Source organism: Staurois parvus, unplaced genomic scaffold (genome assembly GCF_062004578.1).
Source record: "Staurois parvus isolate SC_StPar_1 unplaced genomic scaffold, SC_StPar_1.0 ptg000372l, whole genome shotgun sequence".
Taxonomy (NCBI): domain Eukaryota; kingdom Metazoa; phylum Chordata; class Amphibia; order Anura; family Ranidae; genus Staurois; species Staurois parvus.
The window spans coordinates 2,382,501-2,400,404 of record NW_028318168.1 but is presented as its reverse complement, the minus strand read 5'-3'; the positions used below and the strand labels follow the sequence as shown (position 1 = coordinate 2,400,404).

Genomic DNA, 17,904 nt, shown 5'->3' with positions numbered 1-17,904 from the left:
ATTTTGCAGAAAAACGTACGACCATCTGTCCGCCAACTGAAGCTCCGCAGAGGATGGGTGATGCAACAGGACAATGACCCAAAGCATACAAGTAATTCAACAAAACAATGGCTGCAACAGCACAGAATACGCCTTCTGGAGTGGCCCAGTCAGAGTCCTGACCTCAACCCGATTGAAATGCTGTGGCATGACCTTAAGAGAGCGATTCACTCCAGACATCCCAAGAATATTGCTACACTGAAACAGTTTTGTGAAGAGGAGTGGTCCAAAATGACTCCAGATCGTTGTGCAGGTCTGATCTGCAACTACAGGAAATGTTTGGCTGAGGTTATTGCTGCCAAAGGAGGGTCAACCAGTTATTAAGTCCAAAGGTTCACATACTTTTTCCTCCCTGCACTGTGAATGTTTACATGTTATGTGCAATTAAACCATGGCAACATCTAATGTTTGTGTAGTATTATGTTCAGCAGACTGTGTTCTTCTATTGTTGTGACCTAGATGACGTTCAGAGCACATTTTATGCCCAACTCATGCAAAACTCCACGTAATCCCAAGGGGTTCACATACTTTTTCTTGCAACTGTATATATGCCATGTAGACTCTTGATTAGTAGCCCTATAGAGTGAAGATGGGTTTTTTTTATGTAAGTTTGTTGGTCTCGTTTGACTTATAGTTTTTCTAAAGTTACCCACACACTTTACAGTCTCTCTGAAGCAGCCCATAGATTACTAATTTTCTTTTTCTTTCAACAAGCAGGTTAAATGTAAGAAAATGACCCAGTCCCCCTATCCACACACTTGATTTGGATGGGGAAATCCTCCCCGCTGAGCCTTTGTGTTTTGAGACTTCCCTATAATCAGAATATACTGATCAGCACTGCTGGGTATAGTCTGCAGTGCTAACCGAGCGGGTAATACCCGACAGGGTGGTTGTGCAGAAGTTGACTGGTAGATCAACTTCTGTACAACCAAAGTGCCCATACATGGATTGAAACCTGGTTGGTTCCTGCTGAATCAGACAAATTGCAATCCACATATGGCTGGCTTAACATCTTTAGATTGGTAAATCTAAATCAGACTAATGTGTGTGTGTGTGCAATGTGACCAGCACATACAGTGGACATAAAAAGTCTACACACCCCTGTTAAAATGGCAAGTTTCTGTGATGTAAATAAATTAGACAAAGATAAATCAATTCACTTTTTTCCACCTGTAATGTGACCTATAAATTGTACAACTCAATTAAAAAACAAACTGAAATCTTTTGGGGGGGGGGGGAGTAAACATACAAAACTAAAATAATGTGGTTTCATAAGTGTGCTCACCCTCTTATAACTGGGGATGTAGGTGTGTTCAGAATTAAGCAATCACATTCAAAATCATGTTAAATAGGAGTCAGTATGCACCTGCCATCATTTAAAGTGGTAACCCCCAAATAAAGTTCAGATGTTCTAGTAGGTCTTTCCTGACATTTTCTTAGTTGCATCCTACAGCAAAAGCCATGGTCCACAGAGAGCTTCCAAAGCATCATAAGGATCTCATTGTTAAAAGGTATCAGTAAGGGGAAGGCTACAAAAGAATTTCCAAGGCATTAGATATACCATGGAACACAGTGAAGACAGTCATCATAAACTGGAGAAAATATGGCGCAACAGTGACATTACCAAGAACTGGACGTCCCTCCAAAATTGATAAAAAGACAAGAAGAAAACTGCTCTGGGAGGCTGACAAGAGGCCTGCAGCAATATTAAAGCAGCTGCAGGAATATCTGGCAAGTACTGGCTGTGTGGTACATTTGACAACAATCTCCCGTATTCTTCATATGTCTGGGCTATGGGGTTGATTAGCCATATGGAAGCCTTACAAAGAAAAACATCCAAGCCTGGCTAAATTTTGCAAAAACACATCTGAAGCCTCCCAACAGCATGTGGGAAAATGTGTTATGATCTGATGAAACCAAGGTTGAACTTTTTGGCCATAATTCCAAAAGATATGTTTGGCACAAAAACAACACTGTACATCACCAAAAGAACACCATATCCACAGTGAAGCATGGTGGTGGTAGCATCATGCTTTGGGGCTGTTTTTCTTCAGCTGGAACTAGGGCCTTAGTCAAGGTAGAGGGAATTATGAACAGTTCCAAATATTAGTTAAAATTGGCACAAAACCTTCAGGTTTCTGCTACAAAGCTGAACATGAAGAGGAACTTTATCTTTCAGCATGACAATGACACGAAGCATACATCCAAATCAACAAAGGAATGGCTTCACCAGAAGAAGATTACAGTTTTAGAATGGCCCAGCCAGAGCCCACATTTGAATCCGATCGAAAATCTGTGGGGTGATCTGAAGAGCACTGTGCACAGGAGATGCCCTCGCAATCTGACAGATTTAGAGTGTTTTTGCAAGGAAGAGTGGGCAAATATTGCCAAGTCAAGATGTGCCATGCTGATAGACTCATACCCAAAAAGACTGAATGCTGGAATAAAATCAAAAGGTGCTTCAGCAAAGTATTAGTTTAAGGGGGTGCACAATTATGCAACCATATTATTTTATTTTTTTATTTTTACTTCCCTCCACCTAAAAGATTTCAGTTTGTTGTTCAACTGAGTTGTACAGTTTATATGCTACATTAAAGGTGGAAAAAATTGTGAAATGATTTATTTTTGTCTCATTTTTTTACATCACAGAAACCTGACATTTTAACAGGGGTGTGTAGAATTTTTATATCCACTGTAGGTCTAATAGTTAAGAAAAAAAGATAACTTCATTCCCTAATGACTGCTGAAGATCATTTGATCACTCCATGAAATACTTTGACCAGAATATGGAACATCGAGCAGGAAAAGCATTTCTTAAATTATAAAGTCCATTTAAGTGACTTCTATATATACACTCTTCCCTATATACCAATAAACAATGTTTGTCACTGGTCCAGAAGAGGTTTATAATATCCAAGCACGGACATTGTTATTCTAAGCATTTTCTCAGCGTCTGTGCGTACTACTGTGAAAAATATTGTCTGCTGAGCTGTAAAACAAACACTTATTTGAATATGCATAGAATATGTAAATGTTCATACAAGGCTGTAATATTGTAATACAGAAATGGCATTTGCACAAGTTTTTATTCTTTGTCGCCTTCCTTCATTCACAGACGGTTTTGATGTCTGAAAGAACCCCAACGCCTGTTGCTGGATCTGCTTCTCTTTCATCTGGGAGCCAGGATTCACAGGGGACGTAAGTTTTGCTGCTCTCTTGTAGACTGCTAGACGCAATCCTGAGACTTGTAACTGTCATCCGCCCGCCTAGAGCTGAGGTGCTCAATAGAATACCAATACTTTATAATATGAATAGAATGCGTTATCTCAGCTACCTTCATATGTGAGCTAAGTATAGCCATCTCTAACAAGTACGGTGCTGTACAGCATGCAGCAATCAGTAAAAACTATTGTGTGATAATGTATGGCTTAAAATAACAGAAGATTTACTTTGTTTCTTTTGAAAAAAAAAAAAAGATTTTTCTTTTTTTTTGCTTTGTTAAATCAGCCATAGATGGTTCAAATCTCAGCCAGATCAGCAGGGACCAGTCGAAATTCGAACCATGTATGGACAGGCTGAATGTAATCAAGCAGATCAAGCAATAAACTTGGGTACAACCAGCCTGTCAGATTTTACACCCAATCATTGCTGGTGGCAATTAGAGCAGCTAGTAGTAATCACTATGTTCTCCCCATCAACACTGACTGTGTTGATGGCGGAATTGAGAGGTTTTCTTTCCTGCTACCCATGGTTGCAGGAAAGAAAATTGATACATCTATGGCCGGCTTTAGGCCTCTTTCAAACAGGCTGTCAAGGGTGGTAAAAACAGGTGGTTGAGCCACATTTTTACCACCCTCTGACCTCCCACTTAAAACCTAGCATACAGTTGGAGAGGGCTATACACATGCCATGAAGCTTTCTGTTGTGGCAAAATTAACATGGCATGTTAAAGATAACGGATCATAGGTAGTCTAATGTAAACTGATGCAAGCATGACTACATTGAGCTGCCCATAGATCTAATATGGGTCCTGAAAGCCCTGTTTGTAATGGAGCTAAACACTGAACTGGCATGGATATCACAAAGCTGACATGTGTCCCATTCTGCTCTGTGAATAGATCCCCTGCTGAATGTATCGCGTGGCACCTATAACAGGGCTTGAAAAAGCCGCTCGCCCTCTTGCCAAATGCAAGGAGAAATTCCTCTGTGGTGAGCAGCGAGCACAGATGGATCATAGAGCGACTGTACCTGCGCTCCAAGCCTCATTGTGAAGCCGAGTTCCGGTTTACAACTTCCGGTTTCCGGCTTCTGCGGCACCGCCGCTGAGGGGACAGGTGCAGGGAGGCCCGCTCTCGTCCGCTGAGAGGAGACACCCTCTCCACCGCCGCGGGGGATTCAGAGGGACTAGGAGTAAGTACTGTATACAACATGTCATATCACTATAATGGAGTACAGGGGAGCTGGGATATACATTACTGTATACATGTCATATCACTATAATGGAGTACAGGGGAGCTGGGATATACATTACTGTATACACATCATAACACTAAAATGGAGTACAGGGGAGCTGGGATATGCATTACTGTATACATGTCATATCACTATAATGGAGTACAGGGGAGCTGGGATATGCATTACTGTATACATGTCATATCACTATAATGGAGTACAGGGGAGCTGGGATATACATTACTGTATACATGTCATATCACTATAATGGAGTACAGGGGAGCTGGGATATACATTACTGTATACATGTCATATCACTATAATGCTGTACAGGGGAGCTGGGATATACATTACTGTATACACGTCATATCACTATAATGGAGTACAGGGGAGCTGGGATATACATACTGTATACACGTCATATCACTATAATGGAGTACAGGGGAGCTGGGATATACATTACTGTATACATGTCATATCACTATAATGGTGTACAGGGGAGCTGGGATATACATTACTGTCTACATGTCACATCACTATAATGGAGTACAGGGGAGCTTGGATATACATTACTGTATACATGTCACATCACTATAATGGAGTACAGGGGAGCTTGGATATACATTACTGTATACATGTCACATCACTATAATGGAGTACAGGGGAGCTGGGATATACATTACTGTATACACGTCATATCACTATAATGGAGTGCAGGGGAGCTGAGATATACATACTGTGTACACGTCATATCACTATAATGGCGTACAGGGGAGCTGGGATATACATTACTGTCTACATGTCAAATCACTATAATGGAGTACAGGGGAGCTGGGATATACATACTGTACACATGTCATATCACTATAATGGAGTACAGGGGAGCTGGGATATACATTACTGTATACACGTCACATCACTATAATGGAGTACAGGGGAGCTGGGATATACATTACTGTGAACATGTCATATCACTATAATGGAGTACAGGGGAGCTGGGATATACATTACTGTGTACATGTCATATCACTATAATGGAGTACAGGGGAGCTGGGATATACATTACTGTATACATGTCATATCACTATAATGGAGTACAGGGGAGCTGGGATATACATTACTGTGTACATGTCATATCACTATAATGGTGTACAGGGGAGCTTGGATATACATTACTGTGTACATGTCATATCACTATAATGGAGTACAGGGGAGCTGGGATATACATTACTGTATACATGTCATATCACTATAATTGAGTACAGGGGGCTGGGATATACATTACTGTATACAACATGTCATATCACTATAACGGAGTACAGGGGAGCTGGGATATACATTACTGTGTACATGTCATATCACTATAATGGAGTACAGGGGAGCTGGGATATACATTACTGTATACATGTCATATCACTATAATGGAGTACAGGGGAGCTGGGATATACATTACTGTATACATGTTATATCACTATAATTAAGTACAGGGGAGCTGGGATATACATTACTGTATACATGTCATATCACTATAATGGAGTACAGGGGAGCTGGGATATACATACTGTATACATGTCATATCACTATAATGGAGTACAGGGGAGCTGGGATATACATACTGTATACATGTCATATCACTATAATGGAGTACAGGGGAGCTGGGGTATACATTACTGTATACATGTCATATCACTATAATGGAGTACAGGGGAGCTGGGATATACATTACTGTATACATGTCATATCACTATAATGGAGTACAGGGGAGCTGGGATATACATTACTGTATACATGTTATATCACTATAATTAAGTACAGGGGAGCTGGGATATACATACTGTATACATGTCATATCACTATAATGGTGTACAGGGGAGCTGGGATATACATTACTGTATACACGTCATATCACTATAATGGAGTACAGGGGAGCTGGGATATACATTACTGTATACATGTCATATCACTATAATTAAGTACAGGGGAGCTGGGATATACATACTGTATACATGTCATATCACTATAATGGTGTACAGGGGAGCTGGGATATACATACTGTATACATGTCATATCACTATAATGGAGTACAGGGGAGCTGGGATATACATTACTGTATACATGTCATATCACTATAATGGAGTACAGGGGAGCTGGGATATACATTACTGTATACATGTCATATCACTATAATGGAGTACAGGGGAGCTGGGATATACATTACTGTATACACGTCATAACACTATAATGGAGTACAGGGGAGCTGGGATATACATTACTGTATACATGTCATATCACTATAATGGAGTACAGGGGAGCTGGGATATACATTACTGTATACACGTCATATCACTATAATGGAGTACAGGGGAGCTGGGATATACATACTGTATACACGTCATATCACTATAATGGAGTACAGGGGAGCTGGGATATACATTACTGTATACACGTCATATCACTATAATGGAGTACAGGGGAGCTGGGATATACATACTGTATACATGTCATATCACTATAATGGAGTACAGGGGAGCTGGGATATACATTACTGTATACATGTCATATCACTATAATGGAGTACAGGGGAGCTGGGATATACATACTGTATACATGTCATATCACTATAATGGAGTACAGGGGAGCTGGGATATACATACTGTATACATGTCATATCACTATAATGGAGTACAGGGGAGCTGGGGTATACATTACTGTATACATGTCATATCACTATAATGGAGTACAGGGGAGCTGGGATATACATTACTGTATACACGTCATATCACTATAATGGAGTACAGGGGAGCTGGGATATACATTACTGTATACACGTCATATCACTATAATGGAGTACAGGGGAGCTGGGGTATACATTACTGTGTACAGTTTTATATTTTTGGCTCTTTATTCTAAAGAAAAATGTAATTTCATAAACCTAAGGGGGCGTTGTTGGGGGCAGGCCGGGGGTTGGATGGGGTGGACCTGGGCAAGGTTGGGTGGGGCAACTGGTAGAGAGTAAGTTTTGTGACCGGCTAGTAGGTCTAGACTCGAAATTTTAACCCTGGACCTATATGACAGAGGCCTAGGGGCCTTTGACAACAGGCTTTGGGCTACTGTTGACAAGCAGCACCATCTTTCAAACTCGCTCAATCAAGGCAGTGCATGTCGGATACAGGTCTTTTGCAGGTCAAGTGCAGCTGTTAGTAAATTCTGAATGATCTCAGAAACATCTCAAACTGATGCTTTTAACACTAGCCCAAAGCCTGTTGTCAAAGGCCCCTAGGCCTCTTTCATATAAGTGCCACGCGATACGTTCAGCAGGGGATCTATTCACAGAGCAGAATGGGACAAATGTCAGCTTTGTGATATCCATGCCAGTTCAGTGTTTAGCTCCATTGCAAACAGGGTTTTCGGGACCAGGGGCAGGCTGACAACTCATGAGGCCCCTGAGCAATAGGGGATCATGGGGCCCCTGTGTCCTCACCCACACTCAAACCACACCCCAAAAAAAGCCTATGAAAGGTACTAGGGGCATCTCATGGGGCCCCTACTGACCCTGGGCCCTCGGGCAGTGCCCAAGTGCCAAAATGGTCAGTCCGCCCCTGTTTGGGACCCATGTTAGATCTATGGGCAGCTCAATGTAAACGTGCTTGCATCGGTTTACATCAGACTACCTATGATCGGTTATCTTTAATCTCAGAAAAAAGGATGACGGCCTTCTTATTTTTTCCACACTGGGACTGACAGGGAGGTAAGCAGTTGTAAGCAGACTCGCATCCGTTTACATCTGCCTTCCTGTTGACTTATATATAGTATCTGATAAGGTCCTCCTAAAGAAATGGCAAGACCACCAGTTTTACAAATCTCTCTGGGATTAATTATCTGTTGAATGATTAAAGAATATGTGAACCCTCACTTTGTAAAACAGTCCATTCAGTTTAAAATAAAAATGAAAGGCAACACACAACCCCCCCCCCCCCCCATTATAAATACCTTTACTTTATAAGTGATCAAAATCCCTCTGTTCTCAGCTGCATAAAGAGCTAGGGGAGGAGAAAAAGCAGTACACTAGTCTTCCCAGTGAATGGCTGTGCAGGATTGGGGGGGGGGGGGTGGCACAAGTCTAATCATTAGAGGAGAGCAGGATGAGTTCTCAGGATATCTAGAGAACTGACCACACTGTGCAATCATGTCTTGCATGGTCAGTTTTTAATAGGAAAGCAGAAGGACTGGCAGGAACACTAGGTATTTCACACAAAGGAAGCAATACAAATAAAACAGGATACTTTTCATACAAGTACATGGTACAACAGGCCCATATCAGGAATATGAAATTGAGTTGACACATGAATGTATTTATATGCTTTTGTCTGACAATCTTATATGTTATCTTTTGCAAGTAGCTGAGCTTTGATTCTGGCTACTTTAACTTCTCGCCATTATCACGCTCTCCATTTTTTATGCAGCTGTAGAGCACTACCCCTTTGTAGTTGGTTGAGTTGGCAAATGAGTGCTTATATTAACAAATGCAGCTGCATGTTATTTAACCTTCAGTGTTATTACAGGATTAATCTAATATTTAGGCAAGCTAACTAGCAGCGAGGATAGAGACAAGGTGGGAATAAGGATTAATTCCCCATGCATAGAGAGGATGTTTTCACAGATTCTTCTATTTACTGCTGCCACATGCAATGTATATTTGCTTAAATTGGTAATTATTGGTAAAATATATGTAATTGCATTTTCAATACTAAATAGCACTTGATGTTATACTGAACCTAGGATTTTGTGCTGGAACACACGATTTTAATACGAATTGGCAATCCAGAGAAGAACAAATCCAATATACAAATCTTTATTGCTTAAGGTCCTGCTAGTCAAGTTTAAAGCAGTTGTAAACCCAAATCCAAAAATGTAATATATTGCTGCTTACCACCCATTAGATGTGTTTTTTTTCTTATGCTTTTTCACCTCTGTTTTCTCCTGATAAACTGCTCAGTAACAGACCTCCTGTATTAGAGTGCCTCCATTCTGGGTGAAGGAGCACGGGGCACAGCAGGCAGCAGCATTTCTAATCTGGGGGGAAGGGACTGTTAGATCCAATTTACATAGTTACATAGTTAGTCTGGCTGAAAAAAGACAAAAATCCATCCAGTTTAACCATTCAAAAAAAAAAAGTTATAATCCTATACCCACAGTTGATCAAGAGGAAGGCAAAAAACCCCAGCAAAGCATGACCCAATTTGCTCCTGCTGGGAAAAAAATTCCTTCCTGATCCCCCGAGAGGCAATCGGATATTCCTTGGATCAACTTTACCTATAAATGTTAGTATCCAGTTATATTCTGTGTATCTAAGAAAGAATCCAGGCCTTTTTTGAAGCAATCCACTGAGCTGGTCGGAACCAACTCTTGAGAGAGTCTATTCCACATTTTCACAGCTCTTACTGTGAAGAAACCTTTCTGTGTTTGGAGATTAAATTTCCTTTCCTCCAGACATAAAGAGTGCCCCCTTGTCCTCTGTGATGACCTCAGGGTGAATAACTCTACACCGAGTTCACTATATGAACCACTGATGTATTTATACATGTTGATCATATCCCCCCTTAATCTCCTCTTCTCAAGAGAGAATACATTCAGTTCCTCTAATCTTTCCTCATAGCTGAAGCTAGATGGACTAGTAGATTTAGATACACTAACAAACTGAAGCCAAACTCCAGCTCAAACTGCAGTTATGCAAGCAAAAACAGTTCTTCTAATCCCTTACCAGTCTATTCACAGCTAAAATGTAGACTTTTGATACCTTTTCATTTTAAATATTTACTCCTGTCATTGTAACTAGTGATGAACCATTCCTTGGAATATATATCATGGCATAGTCTTTGATAGTGTAAGTGTAAGTAATGGCTTTGGCTACTTATTCAGTTGTTTTATTAAAAACCCTAGAAATGTGAGCTTCTGTAGAATGGATCAGTGAACTTTCCATTTCTTACTATGTGCTTCTGCATTTAAAATAAAACTCTGTCTGCGGGATGTATCATTCTTCATTCACTATCAGTTAGGAGAAGATATATGGAAGTCTCATCTGATTTATTGAGGGAACGTAAGCTGGAAGTAAGCACAGCGATACATTATTTATTTGTTCTAGTTTGGACAGTCAGATTTTGGAAACTATAGTTGCCTTAGCTGTTTGTGTACTGTGAATTCAGGAGTGTATTGGGGTTGGTAAAGCAAGGTAACTGGTACATGCTAGAAATAGTGTGCTACTTTCCCTGAAACTAAAATGTTTGCTGCATTTTGTACACTGAACTATGTTTTGTTGTGTATTTAAAGCGGTATTGAACCCAAAACTAAACATGACATTTATTGCAGTTTACCAATCATTAGATGTGGTGGCTGCATTAGTTTTCTTTTCTTTGGCTTTTCCTTGTGTTTACATCTCATTGGTAATACATCTCTGGGATAAGTGAGACAATTTTGGATGATTGAGCACATGAGCCACAGCAGACAGCAGGATTGCCAGTCTGGGGGGATGGGAGTGTTAAATGTATTAGCAGATTTAAAGTGGTTGTTAAGCATTCTGCTTCTCTGCTTACTTTGCCAAATTTACATTATACTGCGGAGTTCTGGAACTATGTGGACAATTATTGTGGTCAACCCTATGATGCATAATTGCCTCTGCCATCCACATTACCATTTTCAGCTGGCCTCTGCAGACCTACTAATTGCTTGACACGCTCTCCTGCTATTGTGAATGTTATTCAGTACTGGGACACTGTTTGATTTGCTCTTCAATTTTCTGCTACATTACCCCAGCCTTGCTTGCTTCCTCCGGTAGTAATGTTTATATTTGTTACATGCGGCTGTCCCTATGTTTAAGTGAGCAGCACAGGCTAAAACTGTCTTGAGTTTACTGTATGGTTGTCATTTTACACCTTAGCTCATATGTTGTGAGAGAAAGCCTTGTTTACAGTATCACTTTTAGGACATCAGGTGGAATTAATGTATAATCCTTTATACTGACTCATTATATATGGGTTCTGATATGTTTGAATGGATTGTATGGATGTGAGTATGGGGTCTCGATGCACTTTTTGGCATTAAGGAAACCTTGTCATTTTATGGTGGTGGAAGGTGGTTCTGTTTTTGTATTTAATATTATTTTGCTATTCAATAAAGTTTTCCTACTTTTTCAATTTGTAGATAGTTACATAGTTAGTCAGGCCGAAAAAAAGACAAAAATCCATCCAGTTCAACCATTAAAATAAAAGTTATAATCCTATACCCACAGTTGATAAGAGGAAGGCAAAAATAACCCCAGCAAAGCATGATCCAATGTGCTCCTGCAGGGGAAAAAAATTCCTTCCTGATCCCCCGAGAGGCAATCGAATATTTCCTGGATCAACTTTACCTATAAATGTTAGTATCCAGTTATAGTCTGTGTATCCAAGAAATAATCCAGGCCTTTTTTAAAGCAATCCACTGAGCTGGCCAGAACCAACTCTTCAGGGAGTCTATTCCACATTTTCACAGCTCTCACTGTGAAGAAACCTTTCCATGTTTGGAGATCAAATTTCTTTTCTTCCAGACAAATCAAGAGAGAATAAATTCAGTCCTGTAATCTTTCCTCATAGCTGAGCTCCTCCATGCCTCTTATCAGTCTGGTTGCCCTTCTCTGTACTTTCTCCAGTTCCCCAATGTTCTTTTTGTGAATTGGTGCCCAAAACTGAATTGCATGTTCCAAATGAGGTATTACTAATTACACTGTTCAACAAATTTTTATTTTTTGCCAGTTTTGGAAACAAAAGGATCCATTTCTTAATGAATTTCACATTCTGAGTTCAAATATAACAATGAAATTTGTCAATTGGCTCTAATTTTTCTGTAAACGGAAAGTTTTCTACTATAGGCGTAATGACTACATAATGCACAATAATTATATAGATAGATGTCTTTCCACAAATATAAAGCAAGTGATATTGACTACATAACAAAGCCTAAATGGCAAAATATATTGCATAGGATTACCAAGAAAAATTATAGCCATAAGCTAAGTTGAATCATTTTAATACTTAGGATTCTCACTAGTTTTGTCTTCAGTTTGTGTCGGTTTTGCTTCTCTTGGCTTTTCTTTTGTATTCGAGGAAAGGGCTATCTCTTACAACTGCACGTGACTACACGCTTCAGGTTCTTCCTCACTTGACTCAACCACGAAGGATTCTGGTGCTTTAGGAATTGGTAGCCCCTCTCCATGAGGAACTGGACGTATTGCCGATGGAATATTTGGATAGTGCACAGATAACTTTTTCTTCTTATTTAGCCCTTTTACAATTGGAGGCACCATACAAAAGTAACAATTACTAACATGATCTGTTGGCTCTCTCCAAATCATTGGCACAGCGAAAGGCATAGATGCCTTTTTTCCATTCAACCATTGCTCCAGTGCCGTCCCACAAGAATTGCAGCATGAATGTGGTGCCCAGCTCTTGTCCTGGTCTCCTATCTTGCAGCCAAAATACAAGTTGTAGGCTTTCTTAATCATTCCTGTTATCCTCCTTTTTTGTGAGATAAAAGTTATTTCACCGCAGATATAGCAGAAATTATCTGCTTTATTCACACAAGTTCGAGGCATTACTGAGTAGCCTATATAAGCATAAAACGAAATGTAAAGACGCTGTCGAGCTACAATCAGCTACAGATACTGCAGCTTTTATGCAGTGAAGTGATGCAATTAAAGGCTAATATTGCATCATCTCAGTATACATGCAATTTTCTATTGGTCACCAGTATCAATTGCGCAATATGCAGCTGAAGTTGCATCATAATTTTGAATGGCTTACGTCATTAGATGGGTGAATATATCATGGAAACTAGAGCCAATCAACATTTTTTAGGGTCATTTTCGTTTTCAGCACCCCAAAATTATGTAAGATTAGCTAATTTTATGCCCAAAACTTTTTACCTGTTGAACAGTGTTATTTGTACAGGGGTAATATGATATCTCTCTCTCTGGAGTCTATACCTCTTTTAATACAAGAGAGGATTTTGCTCGCTTTAGAAGCCACAGCTTGGCATTGCATGCCATTATTAAGCTTGTGATCTACCAGAACTCCCAGATCCTTCTCCACCATTCATTCCCCCAGTTGTACCCCCCTAGTATGTATGATGCATGCATATTCTTAGCCCCCAAATACATAACCTTACATTTATCAACATTAAACTTCATTTGCCACATAGTTGCCCAATTAAACAGTGCATTGAGGTCGGCTTGTAAATTGGAGACATCCTATAAGGACGTTATTCCACTGCACAGCTTGGTGTCATCTGCAAAGACTGAAATTGGATTTCTAATCTCAGACCCTATATTGTTTATAAATACATTAAAAAGTAAGAGTCCCAACACTGAACCTTGGGGTACACCACAACCCTAGACCATTCAGAATATGAATCATTAACCACTGCTCTTTGAATATGATCTTTTAGCCAGTTTTCTATCCATTTACATATGGATTTTTCCAAGCCTGTAGACTTTACCTTACACATTAGCCGTGTGTGGGGAACTGTGTCAAATGCTTTTGCAAAATCCAAAGTATACCACGTCCACCGCCACCAGGTTTTGCTTACCTCCTCATAAAAAGAAATCATATTTGTTTGACAACTTCTGTCTTCCATGAATCCTTGCCGTTTGTTGCTTTAGTGGTACTATGCCAGTTATTAGAGAGTCCCTAAAAATTAGAAACAATGGCTTTGAAATGACAGAGCTCAATTCTTTAAGGACCCGTGGGTGTATGCCATCCGGTCCAGGTACTTTATTCACCTTTATTCTGTCTAAAAATTTTTGGATCATATCAATTGTGAGCCAATGTGAATCATCTGTAGATGTGTCAAAACCATGCCCATTATGGACAAGACCTCCCCCATGCTCCTTTGTATACATAGAGCTGAAGACGGTATTTGATAAATTTGCCTGCTCTTTGTCTCCAGTCACCTACTCTAGATTATTTTGTAAAGGGCCTACATGCTCGGACCGGACCTTTTCACTATTAATATATTTGAAGAATTTTTTGGGGTTGGTCCTGCTATCTTTTGCAATCTGTTGTTCGTTTTTGCTGCCTTTATTTCCTTCTTGCATATTCTGTTATATTCTTTGTAATGTTTAAACGATGATAGCATTCCTTCATTTTTATATTTAATAAAAGCTCTTTTCCTATTATCTATAGCTTTTTTAACTTTGGCCATAAGCCACATAGGTTTGATTTGTAGCCTTTTAAATGTGTTGCCCATGGGAATATATTTTGCAGTGTGTTCACATACAGTCTTTTTGAAGAACTCCCATTTCTGTGTTGTGTTCATTGATGCCAATAGTCCCTCCCTAGTATTTTTGCAATAGGTCATATCTACCCCGGAGGCTCTGTGTTATGGTCCTTTGGCAGACTGTTTCTCTCTGCCCCTTTTTTTCTCTGTATGCTTTGAGCTGGCCATGGAGCTCCACTTTAGTTGAGAGAGCTGGTAAGTGACCACGGGTACATGTGTACATCCTTTGATATACTTTAGTGCTACAGAGCACCAGTTGACTCTTTTTGTTAAGGATATTGTAGATTTAGAATCTCTTTCCTCCCACCTTTTAAATATTGGTTGGCTGTGTTTGTGTGTGCTTTCTGGTTATTGGTGCAGATTTTTGGTCCCTAATTTTTTTTTTATGCTTAATTTTGCATCCTTCCACTTGGGTATGGCCTGTGCACTGGGTCAGGAGGTTGAAGTGGAGATAAGGGAACTTTGAGAGGGGACACCATTAGTCCAGAGAGTAAAGAGGAGGAAATCAAAAGACAGTTTAAAATACATAAGAAATTGCTTATTAAACATTTTAACCGGAAAAGGGATGACTCGTTCTTAAAATGGTAGTAAAGCCTCTTTGTTCATTTTTACCTACAGGTAAGCCTATAATAAAGCTTATCTGTAGGTAAAATGGATATCTCCCAAAATTGTGCCATTTAAGAGATATTTGGTTTTATTTAGCGCCAGTGCTTGCGTTCTGAATGTGCAAAATACCAGTGCCATTCCTTAAGAGCACTGTGTCGTGTCCCAAGACTCCCATGCGCAGCAGTGATGTCATCGCGGCTCAGCCATTCAAGCCACCGGAGTGCGCGCACCCAGAAGAAGGATAGGGTGAATATGGAGGCCCTGTTAGTGGTGACAGAGCGCCGTTGGAGGGCTTCGTTTTAAGGTAAGTTTTACATAATGTGCTAGTATATGATGCATACTAGCACATTATTATACAGGATTTATTCTGTCATGATCGCGGCATCAGACCCCAGACCTTCTCACCAAACTCGTGACCGAAGGATTAGCCGATCTAAAACCGCGATGTCATGTGCGTAACAATACCACACTCAGCTGCACTCTGCACAATGATTTTCCAGCTAATTGGACCACAATCCATGCACCGGCAGCCTGAATCGATTGTTACTGGGTCAGGTTAATGCCTTTACATTACATACATTATGCCTTTACCTTGTAGGTGATTTTTTTTTAAGCGGTTTACTGTCGCCTTAAAATCCTATATTGAAGCAAAAAAATATTCCTAGAGGTCTGAAGGATACAGTAATTCCTGAAGAAAATCCCGCATAATGATAGTTTTATATCCAAGTGGAAGGTGTTATGCATTGCTCATGGTATTGAGTTGATGAAACCTATGTTGGAAGATGAAAGACTGTAATTAGAGGATTTAAAGGGGGAGATTGAACAAAATATTAAAGGTTTAGATCCATTGAAAGATAATGATGAATTTATAAGACAAAATTAAATTGTCAAAAAAGAGATATAAAAAGTGCAAAAAAAATCTGTAAATCACCAAACAAGCTAATTTGAAAGAGATCTATCTGATTGGGAAAGGGGGGCTATTTTTTTATCTCTCTTTCCAAAAACGTAGAAGTAGATCTAAACGCAGACTATTTAGATCCATTTCCCAGTCAGAAACCAAAGGGATCGCTAGTGACACCGTTAGTGAAGGCATCATTAGGTCAGTAAGTTTTTTAGATCCAGGCAGAGACAGTTCTCCTCCCACACCAAAGGAACCCCAAGACAGAATAGGAATTTAAAAAACAGGGAAAGAGTCAACACAAAAAGAAGTAGAAATAGACAATTAAGAATGCAGAAACAGAACCAGGAATCAAAAGAAAAAGAGAATGTGACCTTCTACCCTAAATTTGTCTTCCTTTCCTTTAAAGGATAGACATTTGTGGCTGCTTAAAGCGGAGTTCCACCCAAAAGGGGAAGTTCCGCTATAAAGATTGGTCCCCCACTCCCCATTAAGGATTGGCGGGGGAACGGGTACCTGAATTTGACAGGTATACACTTCCACCTCTGCTGAGATCACCTAGGTGATCGGAAATGAAAGTTGTCCTCCTGAAAATGAAATACTGTGAGAGCTGTGATTGGTAACAGCTTGTCACATGGTACAAGGCTGTTGTGAATAGCCTTGTACCATGTGACCTCTGTGATCATTCACAGATTTCACTAGTAGTAAGCAATGATGTCAGGAAGTGACATCTTGCTTACCACTATTCATGTGATCACTGATTGGCCAATCAGTGATCACATGGTCGGGAGCTCACAGTGATCACATGGTCGTGGTGCCGCTCGCTCGCAGGGAGTGCCCACAGGCAGGGAATGCGGGAGGACATTTATAAATGGCCACCTGCTCCTGCACTGCTCCTGTATGGCTGTTTATGTACATGAGCCAGACGAGAAGTGGTTAAAGAGTTAACCTCCCCCAGCTTGCAGGGTTCTTCTCCCCTCCAGCAGTTTTGAAATTAGCGCAGCTGTATGAGGCTCTGTCTACACAGCTGCATTATTCATTCACAGAGATTTGTGAATAAATAAACTACAAGTCCCATTTTACACATACGTGGCGATAATCTGCTCAATTGTGGTCCACTGACACGTCCTTCAACCCTCTAACTGAAAGCCCATACCGAGGTACAGGCAGATAACTGAAGGAAGAGTCTGCAGAAGCCTGACATTGCACTCGCAATCACTGAAAGGCAAACTTAGGCTTTTCTGTTTTTGGATTTAATACTATTTTGGTGCAGAAATAAATGCAAAAAAATACTTAAAAGATTTGTACCTCAATCAGCCAGTGAATGAGCAGTGAAAATTACAGTCTCAGGATCTCATCTCTGTCATTCTGTTCTTTTCTCCCTATCATTATACTCCTTGTTAGTATAAGAGAATTGCAGAATAACTCACTGGCTGGTTGTGCTGATTCACCTTTTCCCAGTCTGAGCTGTGCTGTACAGGGGATTTCAAATGAGGCTGATACCAAGCCAAAATCAAATAATTGCACTGCCTGTATCTTAAAAACATGTTTCTGCATGCCTAGTTCACACTGGCATTGAAAGCAGGTGCTTGAGAGTGGCA

At 40.1% G+C, this 17,904-nt stretch overlaps 1 protein-coding gene across 2 annotated transcripts in view; it reads left to right on the top strand.

The window, feature by feature from the left end:
- TBC1D32 (TBC1 domain family member 32) overlaps positions 1–17,904 on the top strand; it is a 471,851-nt gene that overhangs the window by 173,144 nt on the left and 280,803 nt on the right. For both annotated transcript variants that reach the window (XM_089685349.1, XM_089685348.1), the window contains exon 18: positions 3,155–3,237. In XM_089685349.1, coding sequence (XP_089541475.1) covers positions 3,155–3,237 — 83 coding nt within the window. The remainder of the gene's footprint in view (positions 1–3,154; positions 3,238–17,904) is intronic.